The sequence below is a fragment of the Naegleria gruberi genome (assembly GCF_000004985.1).
Source record: "Naegleria gruberi genomic scaffold NAEGRscaffold_51, whole genome shotgun sequence".
Taxonomy (NCBI): domain Eukaryota; phylum Heterolobosea; class Eutetramitea; order Acrasida; family Naegleriidae; genus Naegleria; species Naegleria gruberi.
The window spans coordinates 93,539-110,691 of record NW_003163276.1 but is presented as its reverse complement, the minus strand read 5'-3'; the positions used below and the strand labels follow the sequence as shown (position 1 = coordinate 110,691).

Below are 17,153 nucleotides of genomic sequence, written 5' to 3'. Positions count from 1 at the left end.
CATCATTACAAATATAAAGCCTATATCAAATTGTATTCGTGCTGCAGTTGTATCATCATCTACAATATTGCATACAATATAATAATAGTATCACTATAAGAATCTTATAAATTTAGCACACTACAAATATCTGCTAAAATAATCAACGACTAATACTTATTAAATTTACCAACTCAACAAAATAACTAAATACCTAGCTATACCATGACTCAAGGAACTGACCCTGCTGAAAGTAAACAATCAAAGAAGAGAGCTTCTCCAACTCTTACGGTTAAATTATCATCTCCAAGACCGAATATCCTCTTCTCTACCACTCCTCATATTTCTTCAAATCATCTCTCTCAACATTTGAGCAAGGAAGCTGTAGAGTACATCTTTATGGATTGGTTGGAAAGTTCATCATTTAAACGTTAGAATGTCAATATGCTTGGTCAAATACTTAAGTGGATTTGACAGCAAGCTCATATGAATTTTTGACAAGAGAATAGAACATTGGTTGTACATATTCGAAAACAAACTGAAATGATTAACAAAACAATTGGCAATTTGTTAATAGAGGCGTTGCAAATAAAGTTGCAATTTTTGATAATTTAGTAGTTTAATGATGAAATGGAAATTATAGTATTACTTCTTCTTTGAAAGTTTCTCCAAGAATGGATAACATTTCATGACATCATCAGAGTTAAAGAGAATGTACATGTAACCAAATGAAATGAAAGTGACACATAGGGATGCCAAATAGTATGAAAACATGAGATAGAATCTGCAAATCATCTTACTGTAATTTCAAATTATTATTATCATATTATTGGGAATTGTGCAAATTATTATTGAGAAAATGCTGGAAATTCATTGAAAATTGAAACTACTTACGTATCGATAATGATTACAATATAATAAGCTGCTTGCAAAAGGAATGGAGAACCACAAATTGTTGCATATAACAAGAATCTGGTAAATCTGAAACTGAAAATTTGAATCTTCTTTGTTTTGGAAATAATGAACAATAATCTGGCAGCTGTAATTGTCAAAATAATGGCAATCATGACAGCAGCCATAATGACAACAATCAAGAAAACTTGAACAATGATGAACAAGACTCTGTATCCACTAACTGTTGAAAGGATTGAATAACCAACAATATACAATGCCAATGCAAACACCAAAGCTGAAGATAAACCAAATGAAAGTGAACTATTTCAAATAAATTATTATAAGAAAAGCTCTAAAAATTAACTTACACAACAAGGGATGAAGCTTCTTTCATATTCATTTCAGTTCTATAAATGACATCAATCCAACAGAACAAAATTGGAACAGTTGAAATAAATTGTAAACAGGCAGCAATAGTCATCAACAAGACAACATATGAATTTTCTGCCAAACCAAGACAACTTGAAGTAATGGCAGTAATCACAGAACACAAGAACAAAACAGCAGCTTGCAATCTCAAATCCAAAAAGTGATAAAAGAATGATCTGATACCATGTGATGATTTTTGGAATCTTCTAACACACAACATTAAAATTGGAATGAAATTGACAAAGAAGGAAACAACACCAATGGAAGTATAGAAAATCAATGAAATTGAATGAAGACCTGGTCCAGAAAACATTGGATATAAAAATTCAGAGAAAATTCCACACTCATTTGTTACCACTCCACCTCTACAAGTACATTGAATGACAACATTGGTGACAAAGTAGCCATCATATTCATTGGTTACAATGGCATTCAATGTTGGAATACCAGAGCCACAGTGTGAATTTGTGAATGCTTTTTGTAACATTGGCATTTGAAGGGCTGGTGTAACTGCCTTCTTTGCATGGAACGAAGCAAAATTAGGATGAGAACAGAAATTACAATAATTGTATAAATCCAATAATTCTGAAATTTTGGTGGTTGATGTCTTGTTCACAAATTGAAGTTCCAATGCTTTGGACATGGCCTTGAATGGCCATTGAATCAGATCAGGACTAGAATTATTAAATCTTGCTTCCAATAGAGATGAAATTGCAGAGAGATCTTCCAAAATTCCTTCTTCCTTTGTGAAGGTGTCATTTAAAAAATCCATACACGAAAAACTTGGATAGATTGTGGAAATTAAACTTGGATCACTAATGCCACAGAGAGAAACTCCTTTAGGTCCGTAAAATAAATCAATTCCTTGCAATTGAATATAGTCTCCTGCACTTGCGAATAACTTGACGAAATTACATGACTTGGTTGAGTAATAGTTAGTCACATTGGCAGCACTATCGGACGGAACTGCAACTGCTTGATCCATCAAATCGAAAATTTCACATTTGCTTGATGATTGTGTGGTTTCTTGCACGTTATTGGTATAGTAAATTTCTGAATTATGATTATTTCTGTGATTGATGGCTGTCAATACATTTGACTGTTCGAACGGAGTGCTCGTGAGAAACGATAACGTCGGATTCGACGATAAACAACATTCTATTAACAATAGAACTAGAAAAACAAACAGGACCACCAACTTGGTATGCTGTTTGGATGGTCTTTTCATTGTTGTATTTTTTTTCTGTTTGATATTTTCACATTTCACTTTTCAATGATTGATGAAGGTGATTGGGTAATTTCACTAGTAAAACATTTCCAAACAAGAGAAACGGGAAGCGGAGTTTGAAATGGTGTAACCATTTCTCGCTTTGTCATGCAAGATTAAGATTATTTGGAAGGATTACTAATTGAAAGTGTAGCTGACAAGCATATCAGTGTAATGAGTGCCTTGTCTAATATTGCTCAATTTCTCAAAGAATCGTTGCTCTTCCTTAGTTTCTCTAATTCCCAACAATATATGAACACTGTCAGAACCTGTAATGAATTGGAGAATTTCCCAATCTTTGTGCTTTTCTAATTCGTCATTGATTTTCTTAAATCTTTCATCTGGGAATTTACGTTCCTTTGAATCATATAGATAGGCAGTACAGAACGACTCGTAAATCTCAATTGATCCATGTTGATTACTGTGACCAAATCTTAGATTTTGTCCATTTAATACGAATGAGAATGAATCGGCAACAGATGTAGAACGAAGATTTTTCACAAATTTTCCATCATACTCGCTTACACTGTCTGGATAATTCTTGGCCAAGTATAAATTTCCATTTCCTCTTGTGAAGGCAACTCCTGACTTGAACACCAAGAATTCCTTCAAATCTGGAATGTGAAAAACTTTTCTTGTTTGATCCACAACTACAATAAACTCGTTATTTACAACAAATGCAAAAAAGTGATCTCCACTGCCAATATCAGTAATTTTGTAACTATCATCAGCAAGCATATCCTTTTCCAATACTGTATCAGTAATATCATAAAAACAAGTATCCTTTGTCTGTCCCATTGATGAATAGGCAGAATAATATCCAGTAAAGTAAATTCTCTTCTGATCGTTTGAGATAAATGTTGAATGAAACCATCCAGTTGTAAATTTAAAAGGCTTGATGAGAGGTTTGGCATCACATCCAACATCTTTGTAAAGACAATTCATTGGTTTACTAATTAATTCTCCTCCGGAAGCCTTTCTTATAGCACATTGAGAATAATCATTTCTTCCAATAGACAATACTTCTCCATTAAAGGCTTTTATATAATTCATCATCAGCAGATTAAATCATTAAAATCACAATATTTTAAATATTAAATATTAAATATATAGATAAATTAATTTTCAATCATTACACAAACATACTCTCAAAGAGAATGTGTGATCTTCCGCAAGCCATTCTCTTAATATGTGTTGCATCTCCCAATACAAAACACTCCTCAAATAACCGATCCTTATGTCCAACGAGGGAATATTCATTTGATCCGTAACTCTGTCAATGGTTATCATCATGAAAAAAAAATTGATGAATTTGAATCATCGGATTTTCAACTCACGTAGAGAACTTGTTGTTTGCGCATTTTTTTTTAAATATTTATTTAAATAATATTAAATGTTAATACTGTTGTAATCTTTCAATAAATTACAAAAAACATCAAGTGCAGATTATTTCATGCTATAATCTTATTCAAGAGAGATTAAGGAACAGATAGGAAAACGCATTATAAGACATTTTTCATTTATTTTGGCGCCAAAATTTAAATACTTAAACTATTAAGATTCTTGAACATTTAATCCACTTACAATATTTTAATTACAGTAAAGTGTATAGATCAAATATACTCTGACCCACTTTCATATTTGTTAATTTATCCACAAAATCCAAACTCAAAAATCCACATTACTGAAAACTGATCATGAAAATCTCAAAAGTTAAATCAAACCTTTGATTTGTAACCATCATCTCATGATTAGCTTGATCCTCACTGATTGGAGAGGTGTTCCTCTTGATCTAATTTAGATAAATCAGTTTCGCCTTGTATCCTTCGTTGGAGCTTTCTCATTCGGATAAAAAAAATCAGAAACTTGTGGATCAACATCTACATAAAAAATGTCAAGAAATCCTAAAGTTCCTTTTGGTTTCTTGTGGTGCGTGGCTGTGGTTTTATCACTATTGCTAATCAGTTGCATGTGTGTATCTCATGTGAGTGCACTATTCGAAACTCCAACCTATCGTCTAAAAACCATCGTTGGTTCCAACTATACGAATGGAATTCCAGCCACTAGTTATGGAGTTTCTGATCAGCTTGGTTCATTGGCTTGGAAAGATGGTCAATTATTCTTCACAGAAGGTCCCCTAATCAAGAAGGTTGATAAGAATGGAAATGTGTATACGATTGGTGGGAATTCTAGAGTAAACAGTTTGATACCGTATAGTGGAGATTCTGTTATGGCTACATATGCTTTCTTTTCGTAAGTTTTACAAGTTTAGGATGGTTTAGTTTGAAATGAAACTAACATGTTTCGAATAGATCATACATACCTTCATTAGCAGTTGATCCAAACAATGAATATTTATATATTCTCGATGGTGGAAATGCAATGATCAGAAGAATTTCCTTCAAAACTGGACTTGTCTCCAATGTTTACTTTCTACAAGGTTCAGCCTATTCTCTTCACATTCTAAACGAAAGAGAATTACTCTACTCCTCATCATCAGCAACCCGCTCATATCGTAAACTAGATATTCGAACCTCCAATACTACTTTCTTTATGAATCTTCCACAATATAGTCACTCAACCAAATATGTAAACGAAACTCTTTATGCTCTCGATCAGGAAATGGGTACATTTTACAAAGTTTTCAAGAATGGAACTGCATTGACTCTATTCAGGAAAGATTCATTGAATCCTTATTTTGATGTTGATTCGAATGGAAATGTTTATTTTGCATGTGAAGTTTACAAAATTTTCAGATTTAACACAAGCGGACAATTTGAGCAAATTGCAGGAATGGAAAATGGTTTTGGAGGTGATGGAGGTTTGGCCATTAATAGTAAAACTTCATCAGTGGGTGATATGGTTGTCAATGAGAATGATGAACTCATCTTTGCCGATGTCGACAATCAAAGAATTCGAAAGATCAGTAAGAATGGAATAATCTCAACTATTGTTGGAACTTTGGTAGCAACAAGTAATCAACCACCATTGCTTTCTTCATTTAATAGAATTGATGCATTCACATTCTCTAGTAATAGATTGTTTTTCAGTGAATATGCCGAGTATTCACCTTTCAGAAGAATGAATCGTCTAGAAAATGGAATAGTTTCACTTGTTTCGGATGAACAAGTTGGTGGAATGGTTGCAGATGAAAGTGGGGCTTTGTTTTACATACTACCAGCAAATCATCTTGTTAACAAGTACAATAATTCAATAGTTCAAACGTTGGCAGGTGATGGAATGATCAGTAATGTCAAAGATGGTGTCAATGGTCGATCTTCATCGGTTCCTAATCCATCTGGAATAGCTCTGTATAACAATGATATCTATGTGTCTTCACAGAATAGAATTAGAATTATTTATCAAAATTTGACCATTGATACTGCATTCATTGGAACGGAAGATATCACTTCCTTATTTGTGAGTTCTGATGGCATGATTTACTTTTTAGGAAGTACAACTATGGCCATCCATCAAGTTATGAACAAGACCTATGCCATTAGAATCATTGGTGGAGGAACTGATACAGGAGATACTGTCATTCAATCCATTAATGCCCAATTAAAATATCCAACAAGTTTCTTCGTGACCAAAACAAAAGAATTTATCATTGGAGAAGAATCAACAATTAGAATCTCAATGACTAATGGTCTCATTACTCCAATACTATACGTAGAGGAGGGACTGAACAATCCACCCTTCTCTCAACTTGATAATCCAAAAGCAATTTATGTGAAAGAATCGACATTTTTGGAAATTTCCTTCGCCTCAAGAGGAAATATTTTCACACTCACTAGAGAATTGAACCAAACATGCTATGGAGTGCAGGCTAATGATCAGAAGATTTGTTCAGGACATGGCTCTTGTTGGTTTTACAATTTTTGCACCTGTAATCCAGGATTTGGAGGTCCAAATTGTGAGTTGAGTATTTGTAATGATGTCATGTCAGATGATCCAAAGGTTTGTAATGGAAGAGGTCAATGCCAAGCTTCTCGGTCGTGCCTATGTGAAAATGGATTTGGTGGAGCTTATTGTGAAGTAAGAAACATGTCATGTTTCGGTGTGCAGGCAGATCAGTTGAATGTTTGTTCTGGAAATGGAATTTGTTTACAACAGGATTTGTGTTTGTGTAATAGTGGTTTCTATGGAAGTGCTTGTGGTGCTACTTATTGCTATGGTTATGCCAGTAATTCTCCACAAGTTTGTAATAATCGTAATGGAAACTGTACGAATCTCAATTCATGCTCTTGTAAGCCAGGTTTTTCAGGTTTCAATTGTAATATTACCTATTGTAACGATTTGGAAAATACCGATGTGAATGTCTGTAATTCAAGAGGTCAATGCATTGCTTCAGAAACATGCAATTGTACTTTTGGATATTATGGAAAGTATTGTCAAGATTTTAATTGTTTTGGAATTCACTTTGAAAATGCAAGTGTTTGTTCTGGAAGAGGTGATTGCCAAAATTATGATGCTTGTAACTGTGCTGTTGGTTCAACTGGTTTAAATTGTGAAATTGATCTTTGTTTTGGTCAACCAGCTAATTCTCCGCAAGTTTGTAATTATGGAAATGGAACTTGTTCTGCACCTAATCAATGTACTTGTAGAGCAGGTTGGTTGGGAAAGGATTGTTCTACTCCGTTCTGTGTAGGATCATTCTCTCAACAACAGAATTTCACATGCCTAGCTCCAATTCAAGATTCGAATAGGGAAATTATTGTTCAAACTATTGGAACAGTTGAAGATTTGAATTCTCGTGTGGTAAACTTTACGAAGTTTGATGGGCTTTCTATCAAGTTACCAAGCTCATTATCATCCTACCTAAATGAAACTAATCAAGTGCCAAAATCTGACATTTCCATTATTGCCTCCGTGTCTAAGGACGAAACCAAAGGTCAAGTCCTTTCTAGTGTAATAACATTGAGCTTCGTTTCTAGTAATCAAGCTTTGAAAATTTCACAACTAAACGAGCCAATTCAAATTTCATTTGGAAAAGTTTACATTCCCAAAGTCAACTTGACACTTTTCAATTTGACATGTTCATTCTATGATAATTCCATGCAATTGTGGAATAGTGAAGGACTTTCTACCACTTTTGAATATTACAATGAGGAAGTAGTGGATGGTATTTTATATTATGTTCAATTAATTACTTGCAAAACTTCTCACTTGACTTCCTTTTCAGTAATTGACAAGAATTATAAGAAGGCAAATTCGGAATATAAGGGAATGCCGCAACCTTCACAATTGAGAAATGATTTAATTTCACTCAACAATGAACAAATTATCATTCTGGCAACTACTTTGGGTGGTTCATTCATTATCATTGTAACAGTAGTCATCATTATTGTCGTGGTCATTGCTTTAGTGTTAAGAGCGAGAAGAAAGAGATTATCTGGATCATCTTCAAAATCTTCTTGTTGTTCTTGCTGTTGTTGATTAATCCGAGAATAAATTCCAACTCAGTTGATGATTGACGAAAAAATTTATTAACATTTTTGAACCAATTAAACGTTTACAACACTGTGTTGTAAAGCTATTTCCATAATTATTCTTGTTTACTCAATTTCAAACACTTTTTAAGTAAATATGCTGTTGCTTTATCCACTTGTCCATAATTTGTATCTGAATGGTAATGCAAATGATTGTTGAAATGTTCAATCGCCTCTTGGTAATCTCCTTGTAAAAGAGAATTGGCTCCATCAATGTGATGTTTCCAACGATCATTCTTTACATTTTGTTTAGAAAGTGAGTACATCCACTCTTCATCCTCAACCTTATCTGAAACTGTCTCTCCTAATTGATAGAGACGATTTGGAGTGTGAAGAATGTGATCTTGTTGAATTGTACATTGCATGTATGTATCTGTCTCATGATGATTGAGTAATTTCTTAATACCAACAAATCTGTAACAATATACATTGTTGGTTTTTTCATAGATTTCTTGAGTGACAATGGATGGAATATTTAACTTGGTTGCCTGTTTCAACAATAGTTGCAAGTTATAGATCTGACTTCCAACAGCTGCAAAGGTTTTAGCCTCATCTGTTCCCAAGTTTCCACAAAACACATCTTGTGAAACTGTTGCAGTTCTGAAAGACATGGAATAACCTCTATCTTTCCACTTATTCTCTATTGATGAATTTAATCGATCCAAGATTTGAATCGTGGCAAGTAGACATGTCTCTTCATGGTTTCTCAAATCGGAAGTTGAGTTCCATGATAATATAATTGAATTATGTTCAAAATTACTGGTAAATCCATTGGTAGCTTTTGTGGTTTTCTGTACGATAAGCATCAAGTCACCAATTAGAGAAACAACTTCATCAATAATGGATTCATTGGTAATATAATTGGAAAGACCTTCAAAATAAATTAAGGAAAAGGACACTGTTTTCTTTTCAAGACCTAATCTAAATAATGATTTTGGAACTCCCTTACCAGATCTTGAACTCTTCTTTCTTCCAGATTGATCAAATATTGAAGAGAATGAACCCTTTCCATCGACAGAATCAGTGACACCTGCCTTTCTAAATCTGCTACTATGCTTATGGAATGCAGGAGCAGCACTGGCTTGACCTTTATCCAATTGGTCAATCAGGTAGGATGGAATAAAACTTCTATAATGTTTGACTTTAGCGACCATACTTTCAAAGTGATGTTGCAACAGTGAAATTTCCTTAAAATTCGAATGAGAAATGTTAATATTCTCCAAATTCATATCAGAAACAGATGAAAATTGTTCAATCAAATTATTCAATGGTTTGACAATTCTAATTGATGACACTACTCCCAATATCACACCAACAATGACAATAAGCAAACTGGCACTCAATCCAACAATAATTGCAATAATCATGTCACCAATATAATTCATTTTGGGCTCTGAAAAGACAAAGAACCAATCAACTCCAGCCTTACAGAATCTATGGGACGACACAAAGATTGTATCCAATGAGTAATACCTGTAAGTTCCGCAAGGTTGTGATTTCAAATTATTGGAAAATTCTGAATAGATAAATTGTCCAATCATGTTAACCTTGTCTTGTTTGAAAGTTAGAGGTGTCATTCTTGTTTCCACTCCATCTGCACTCCATTCAGAAACAGGAATTTCCGGAAAGCTCGCTTGAATTGTTAATGTAATCTTGAAAATATTATTGTAAACTTACAAACAACAATATAGTTAGTTTCAACTTCAATAGCAAAAGAAACAGCTCCAGAAACATGTTTGGCAACATCTTCCAGATATTTAGAGATGGACGATACACTAATATCAATTCCAAAATACCAATCATAAACTTCTCCATTTGTTAAGGAAGTATTTACAGCTGGATGTGAATTCACACAACTCATAAAAGTTATGGAAGGTAAAGTTGGATCAGTGAAAGATAATGAATATCCTGGTTTGTTTGGAGATTTATGGGCTACTCCCATAATCTTGGACATGTCAAAAGGACCCAACACGATATCTGGTTCAGAAGGTGACGACATGTTACAATTCTCGTTATTGAAAATATCCCTACAATACCAATAGTATTGACCTGTTTCGTTAATATACATCTGAGTAGGTTCGCCACCCATTACTAGAACACCAATATTTCCACCAATTGTATCACCAAAGTATATCGTCACAATTAAAGAGCTCAAGAATTCATAGGACGACTTGTAAATACGGTAAGTTAAAGAATAGACTGTATCAATATCTGAGTAATCAAAATCCTTCCACATAATATTCTTTGTTGTCTGAGAAACGGTCAAAACTTTTGAAATGGTTTCATCTGTAAAGGCTATCGATTTTTCAATTTGTTCTTTAAGAAGTGAGCTTCCCATCTGTGTAACATTGGTACTATAAGCAGAGACCCAAATTGTGGTCAATAACAGGACTGTACAAATGACCAGACACACGATTACAAAGATTAGCAAGCACTTGATAGATAGGAATGGTGCTTGGTATATATCTTCCTCAACATCAAAGTCCTTATTTGTTTGTTCATTCTCTTGGGCCGTCGAATCAACAGCATATGCACTTTTAAAACCACCCTTAATGGTTATACTCTCGTCCACTGAGGGAATTACCTTATTATTCATTGTCATGTTGTTAAGAATGCTATATTATCTTCTTATAAATTGTTGTTGTTATTTGTTGTTTGTATCAAGTTCTTCAAGTATGCGAGTACACACTCCACGAGCGCAGATGAGAGATGAATTATACCTCTGAGAGAGTGTATCGGTGTTTATTGTTGTTTTAATTTTTTGGTTTTCTATTAAGGTGAGTTTGAAAAACGTCCACAAAGTAAGGCGGCACTTACTCAAATGGAGATGGAGATAATAATATATCGTCATTGAAAGAGATTCTTGCGTGAAAAATGTTCAATAAGGCATATGAATAAGATGCTTTTTCCTTCATTAAGGCATTACGAAATTATATTGAGATTGGAACTTCATAAAAACTCGCACAATACCGTCATCTATGTTGTCTTAAAGGAATGGTACTCCTCCGTATATGCTTGTGTTTTTAACTGTGATTGTTGAATAATAAATAAGCGATTTGGAATAAGAAATGTCAAATAAACAAAAGTTTCTAGCAACACACCCTCATGTCAAGCAGCATATTCTTCCATATTGTTTCTCTACATTTTCCTCATGGTGGCAAGGATACATCTCAACTGAAATGAATCCAAACACTTGTAACCAACTACAGCGTCACCCAAAGATTCTTTGGCAATAAGCGCAAAGGTATAAGGAAATACATTAATATATTAAGATTGTAACTTCACAAAACGCACTTATTACCTTGTGGTATGTGGCTTCTTAGTACACAATTAAAATTTGTGCAGTAATATTCCAGAATTTCAAGGTTTGGGTTTCTATCATGATTTTATCATAGACTGTTCAAATCTAATGAATGTTAAATTATTGTTACTATATATCTTTACATTAGAAAGTCATATTTTGTTAATCTATCGCTTAAATCAAATCAATTGTTTCTTCTTAAACAGAAAATCCACCAACATACAGAGCTTCAACTTTCCAAGTCGGGATTATCATGAACACAACACCACAAAGAACTTTCGAGTAGATTGATCAAACGTCAAGTGCAATTAATCAACACTCAAGAACAAAATGACACAAGAAGGTGGTGCAACAAGTACGCCCTCTCTCAACCTATCTGCTCTAAACAACAACAACATTTCCAATATCACCACTTCTCCATTATCATCTTCTTCATCTACTTCTTTATCCACTCCACTCTCTAGTAGAGTCTCACAGCTAAAACAACTCTGGGAAGAAAATATTAAAAAAGAGGAGAATGCTACCTTGAATAGTCCTTCAACAACACCACGAAATCCAGTCAAGACGAGACATTCTGTGCGGGTAGGTTATATTGTGTTTTTTGTATTTTGTTGAATTTTTGTGTTTTTTGTTCATCATCATCAACACGATATTTGTCATTGTGCTGAATAATCATTATCATTGCTGATTTCATCATATTAATTATCATCCATATAATATAATACAATTTTGAACGAATTGATTATAATTATATATATTGACTTGACTTGATTTTAGATTGATTATTTACCAGTCACGACTGCAACCACACCTGTAACCTCTTCTACTACTACTAGTAATAATAACAATAGTTTTATATCCCCTGTAAAGAGTATTACTTCCATCAATAAGAACCTTTCTGCCTATTTTCAATCTTCACCATCATCTTCGTCATCATCTTCTGATAAACAACAACAACATGAAATCACATCAACAACAAGTAATAATTATACAACTCCATCAAAATCCCTATCCATACAAAGTAGTAACAATACCATACCAGCAGCAACAAGTGAAACAAGGAAAACAACATCATCCCTACCTGAATTCAATGTGGATAAATCATCATCATCAAATAAGAAGGAATTAGAAGTAGTTTCAATTAGTGCTAATAGTAGTAAACCATCCCGAGTGAGTCAAACCATTTTGAAATTTACTCAACTCATACAAAAAACAACCTCTAATGCTACTACTAATAAGATTCACAAATCAAATGAAATACTTTCTAAACAACAAGAACAATCTGTACAGTCTGAAAATTTACACAAATCAGAACAAGAGCAACAATTGCCTTCTCCAAAAGAAAAAGAAGAGATTTGTGTAGAAATCAAGCCAATTTCAGAAGAAATCAATGAGATTTCTTCAATTGAAACTCTTGAAATTAACCATGAATTAGTTCAACAAGAAGTAGAACAACAACAACAACCTTCAACAATAACTACTATTGATTCATCAATAGAAGAAACATCAGCAATTACTTTAACAGAATCATTTCCAATCTCCAAACCTGAGGAAGAGAACGAACAAATTACTGAAACAATTCCAACAATAACTCCAATTATTGTGGAAACAACAGCTATTAATCAAATCAATCAACAAGAAGAAAAGGAAAATAACATCAAAGAAGAAACAAAACAAGTCATCAAAACAATTGTAGAGTCAATTTTGCAAAAAGTTAGAGAAAGTAATAACATAACCATAGAAATTGTCTCTCCTCAGTCAGATAAACAGGAAGGAAACACTAGTACCTTTAGTACCGACTCTACTGATAATATTCTGACATCAATTGACACTGTAGATACGGAAATGAATAATGGAGACTTGACAGAGTCTGGCCACACTTCTTCAATTAATGATGCCAGTAGTGACGATGATGCTACTTGTAATGATGAGGAAGAAACATCCTCTCCTGTTGTTGTCAATTCTTTTAGTGGAATGGATATTATGAGCTCACACAGTCTCAAATCTATTGCTGAAACCAGAAACCAGATGGAAAGCAAGAGTGGTCATTTTGCTGAAGCTCTCAGTTCCTCTAGTACCATTTCATTCAATATTGGAAGTGTTTTTAAAGATGTAGAAATTGAAAAGAATGAAGATTACGCCAAATACTTTAGAAAGACTAATTACAACACGTACCAGGAAAATATTAATTCCATGTTGGATGGTGAGAAGCGAAGATCCAAATCAGTGGTAAAGAAAATATTGGAATCCCAACTCATTTCTCATAAAATCAAGAGGATAATTGATGATTATAGAAAGCAACAATGGGTTCACAAGCAAATCTTCCACACCCTGGGAAGTAAAGGTTTTGAGGATTTCACTTCTCCAAAAACCTACACGGACGAGGATGAGCTCGATGATGAAGAATTTGAAGAAGTGTTCAATTGTGGATTATTCGAGGAAGGTGAAAGAATTGTAAATAGTTTATACGAGCAAGAAATATCATTCATTAATCCTCTCTACGATGAGGAGTACATTACAACAAATCCACTCTTTGATCCAACTGAGGATTTAACACTCTGTATATATAACTTTGAGGAGGATGAAAAGTCCTTTGTGCAAAGATTGAAGGCAGGAATATCGAGACAAAAGAACTTGATTCGGTCTAAATTCAATAGAATGCATGCCAAATCATTCAGTGGTTCTGATATAGTCGATTGGATTAAAGAAAATAGTCATGACAAGTTTTTGCGATTAGACGCAGCCTGGTTTGCTCAACAAATGATGGACAGAATGGTTTTTATCAATATGGACAAGTTTACCTCCAAGTTTGAAGATGATCCAAATGTTCTCTACATTTTCACTGATGAATATGAAAATTCCAATACACTCAATATAGATCCAAACATGATTGGTGTTTTCGAGCCACAATCATCCTTCATGTCCATTTACCGAGTCATTAAACAAGTAGGAAAGGAAATTATGATGAAATATGATCAAAGCTCAAAGTATAACGATCTGCCAATTTTCGACTATCAAGGTTTTGCTTTCAGTGAACATTTTGTTACAATTCTCAATGAAATGAGAAAGCTGCAAAAGATTGACACGACAACAATGCTTGATCCTACTTTTAGAAAGTGCTTCTTTATCAATATTCACAACATTATGGTATTGCATGCTCTGATAACTTGTGGTAAACCTACCAACTTTTTACTGAGAAAGAGGTTCTTCAGAAAAAAAAAGTACATGATTGGAAGATACAAATTGAGCTTGGACATGATTGCTCATGGTATTCTTAGAGGAGAAAAATATCAAAGAAAGTCTAGTGGAAATATCAATGTTGGTAAGGACTCGATATCCTCATCGTTTAGGGAAAAGTTATTCAAGACATCAAGTGAGGATGACAATCCACTTCTCAACGCTATCAGTAATTTGAGAATTCCAGAATTTGATCCAAGAATCCATTTTTGTCTTTTCAGAGCCGATATGGGTTCTCCAAAGTTTAATCTCTTCACCTTGGAAAATATGGAAAGTGAAATTGATAAGGCCACCAGAGAATACATCCAAAGAGAGACTAGAATTGATTTGGAGACCAACACCATTTATGTATCCAAGATTTTCGAGTGGTTCAAAGATGATTTTGGTTCACAAAAAGATCTAATGGAATACCTGTTCAAATATCTGGATACCAATGTATCAAATAAGATTTGTATTCTAAAGCAACGTGATGTTGATGATATAACAATTGAGTACAAGTACAATTCCTCACTCAATATTCCTTCCAATATTAGCAATGATGACAATAAGGAAGTTAATGTAGAGTTGGAAGTTATTAGATCGAGCGAAAAACTGAGACCCTATTTTGTTTCCTATTGTGAGCTGGAACACTCTGAGGAGAATATTCTTTTCTGGGCACGTGTTGAGGAATATAAAGCCCTAATGGATTCTTCAAAACAACTCGAGGAAGGAAGAAAGATCTATGACGAGTACTTACGCTTAGGATCTGAGAGAGAACTAAACCTCTCTCGAAGAATGGTAAAGGAAATTGAAGTGGAGCTTTTAAATGAAAATGACGACAGCATTAGAGCTGACATTTTCGACCCTATTCAAAGAGTAATTTCCCTCCTAATGATCGACACTTATGAAAGATTTGTCACTAGTAATCATTACAAACAAGTTGTGGAAGTATTGAGAGAAGAAATGAATATAGAAATTGATACACCTCGTAAATCTGTGAGTCCACTATTCGTTTCCACCTCCTCTGAAGATGTCATTCAATCAGAAGTCTCCTTCAGAGAGTTACAACACAGAAGATCCAGAATGACAGATATTCGTACCTCGGATGCTCCTTTAACTTCCCGTACTTCTGCTGGCAATAACACTCCAGATTCTCCTGCAACATCATCCCCTAGGTCATCAGTTTCTCCATTCCAATAAAAAATAGGAAAACAATTATTGTTAGTTTGCACATTACGTCTTTGCTGGTCCGACAACTGTGTGCGTGGGTTAGCTTGCAAAATTTAGGTTCTTTCACTCAGTATTAAGGCGACCTCTAAGATCAAAATTGGTTGTGATCTCAACCTAAAAAATGCATTCAACAGAGGAGGATTTTGTTGAAGAGTTGGAAATTTTGAATCTTAATTTTGTTGTTAGTAATTCACACCTAAACAATCAACCAGCTGGTGATGAGGATTGTTCTTCTGAAACTCTAATTTTTAAGAAGGACCCAAATTGGAAATCAGGTACTAATGATGAATGTGATGATACAGTCCACCATCAATACATTCTTCCAAAGTATATTAGATGCTACAATTGCAATCAACATTTAAAGTATTTAAAACAAAGAACGTGCACCATTGTTGCCGAGATGGAACTGACTCAACCAAACAAACCCTTGCAACAAGTAATTACCACAGGAACAGCCTTTCTAATATCACCATTTAGAGAGAATTCAATTAATTACTTGATAACTTGTGCTCATTGTGTTGTGTCTCACCAGAGCAAAGATGGAGTAGATTTTGAAGTGAAAAATCTAGTTGTTAGTTTTACTAATGTCAGAGATTTATTTGAGAGAACAGATTCCATCTCGTGCAAGGTTGTAAAATGTGGAAAATATGAGAGGAACAATGTTTCGCAAGATTGGGCTTTGCTTTCGTTTGAGGGATCAGATTGTAGCATTTCTAAAGATCAATTTGGAGGAAATGTTATACCCTCACCCTCGCTTGCAGCTAATGAATCTACAGGCGAGGATGATGTTTACAACATTTTACTTGTTGGTTTATGTTCTCCATCTTTAAAGTCAATAGAAATGAAAGCAAAAGAAATAGGCATTGATTTTTTAACACTGAGTAGAATGATACCAAAGGAAGCGGTAGAATTTTCACTTGGGTGGATCACTGATATTAAGGAAAATAAGATCTTCCACAATGCTACAACGACCGAATCTAGCTCTGGTGGGCCAATATTTATAGGAAACCATCAAGTCAATGAGTTTATGGATCTTTATAGAACATCTGATATTTTGCAAAAGAACAAAACTGCTTTCAAAGACTATATCCAGTCACACAAATTTTCCAGCAGAATAGTAGGTGTTCATTGTGGTCATAATGTTGAACATTTCAAGAATGTGGCATGTTCTGTCCTCTCATGGTTTGGAGCTTTTTATGAAATTTATTTGGAGCTTAAAGAAAGTTATTCCCTGGAGGAGCAGGAACTGATCGAAAACGAAAACCTGTTCATGGAACAGAAATTGAATGAGAAATAATCACTAATTGTGGAAGAGAATCAAGCATAGAGTCTGTAATATGTCTCT

At 34.1% G+C, this 17,153-nt stretch overlaps 4 protein-coding genes across 4 annotated transcripts; 2 read left to right on the top strand and 2 right to left on the bottom strand.

Moving 5' to 3' along the window:
* Positions 1–624: 624 nt before the first annotated feature.
* NAEGRDRAFT_72109 (uncharacterized protein) lies at positions 625–3,930 on the bottom strand (the record flags this gene model as incomplete). Its single annotated transcript, XM_002672683.1, has 6 exons — positions 625–778; positions 874–1,194; positions 1,242–2,417; positions 2,709–3,606; positions 3,716–3,842; positions 3,907–3,930. The coding sequence occupies 6 exons, from the start codon at positions 3,928–3,930 to the stop codon at positions 625–627; spliced, it is 2,700 nt and encodes an 899-aa protein (XP_002672729.1).
* A 530-nt stretch (positions 3,931–4,460) lies between these two features.
* On the top strand, positions 4,461–8,008 carry NAEGRDRAFT_72108 (uncharacterized protein; the record flags this gene model as incomplete). Its single annotated transcript, XM_002672758.1, has 2 exons — positions 4,461–4,822; positions 4,882–8,008. The coding sequence occupies 2 exons, from the start codon at positions 4,461–4,463 to the stop codon at positions 8,006–8,008; spliced, it is 3,489 nt and encodes a 1,162-aa protein (XP_002672804.1).
* A 109-nt stretch (positions 8,009–8,117) lies between these two features.
* On the bottom strand, positions 8,118–10,663 carry NAEGRDRAFT_72107 (uncharacterized protein; the record flags this gene model as incomplete). The annotated part of the gene is made up of 2 exons (XM_002672682.1): positions 8,118–9,694; positions 9,739–10,663. The coding sequence occupies 2 exons, from the start codon at positions 10,661–10,663 to the stop codon at positions 8,118–8,120; spliced, it is 2,502 nt and encodes an 833-aa protein (XP_002672728.1).
* Positions 10,664–11,692: 1,029 nt separating this feature from the next.
* On the top strand, positions 11,693–17,105 carry NAEGRDRAFT_52005 (uncharacterized protein; the record flags this gene model as incomplete). The annotated part of the gene is made up of 3 exons (XM_002672757.1): positions 11,693–11,944; positions 12,140–15,753; positions 15,995–17,105. 3 exons carry the CDS (start codon positions 11,693–11,695, stop codon positions 17,103–17,105), a joined length of 4,977 nt encoding a protein of 1,658 aa, XP_002672803.1.
* Between the last annotated feature and the right edge of the window lie 48 nt (positions 17,106–17,153).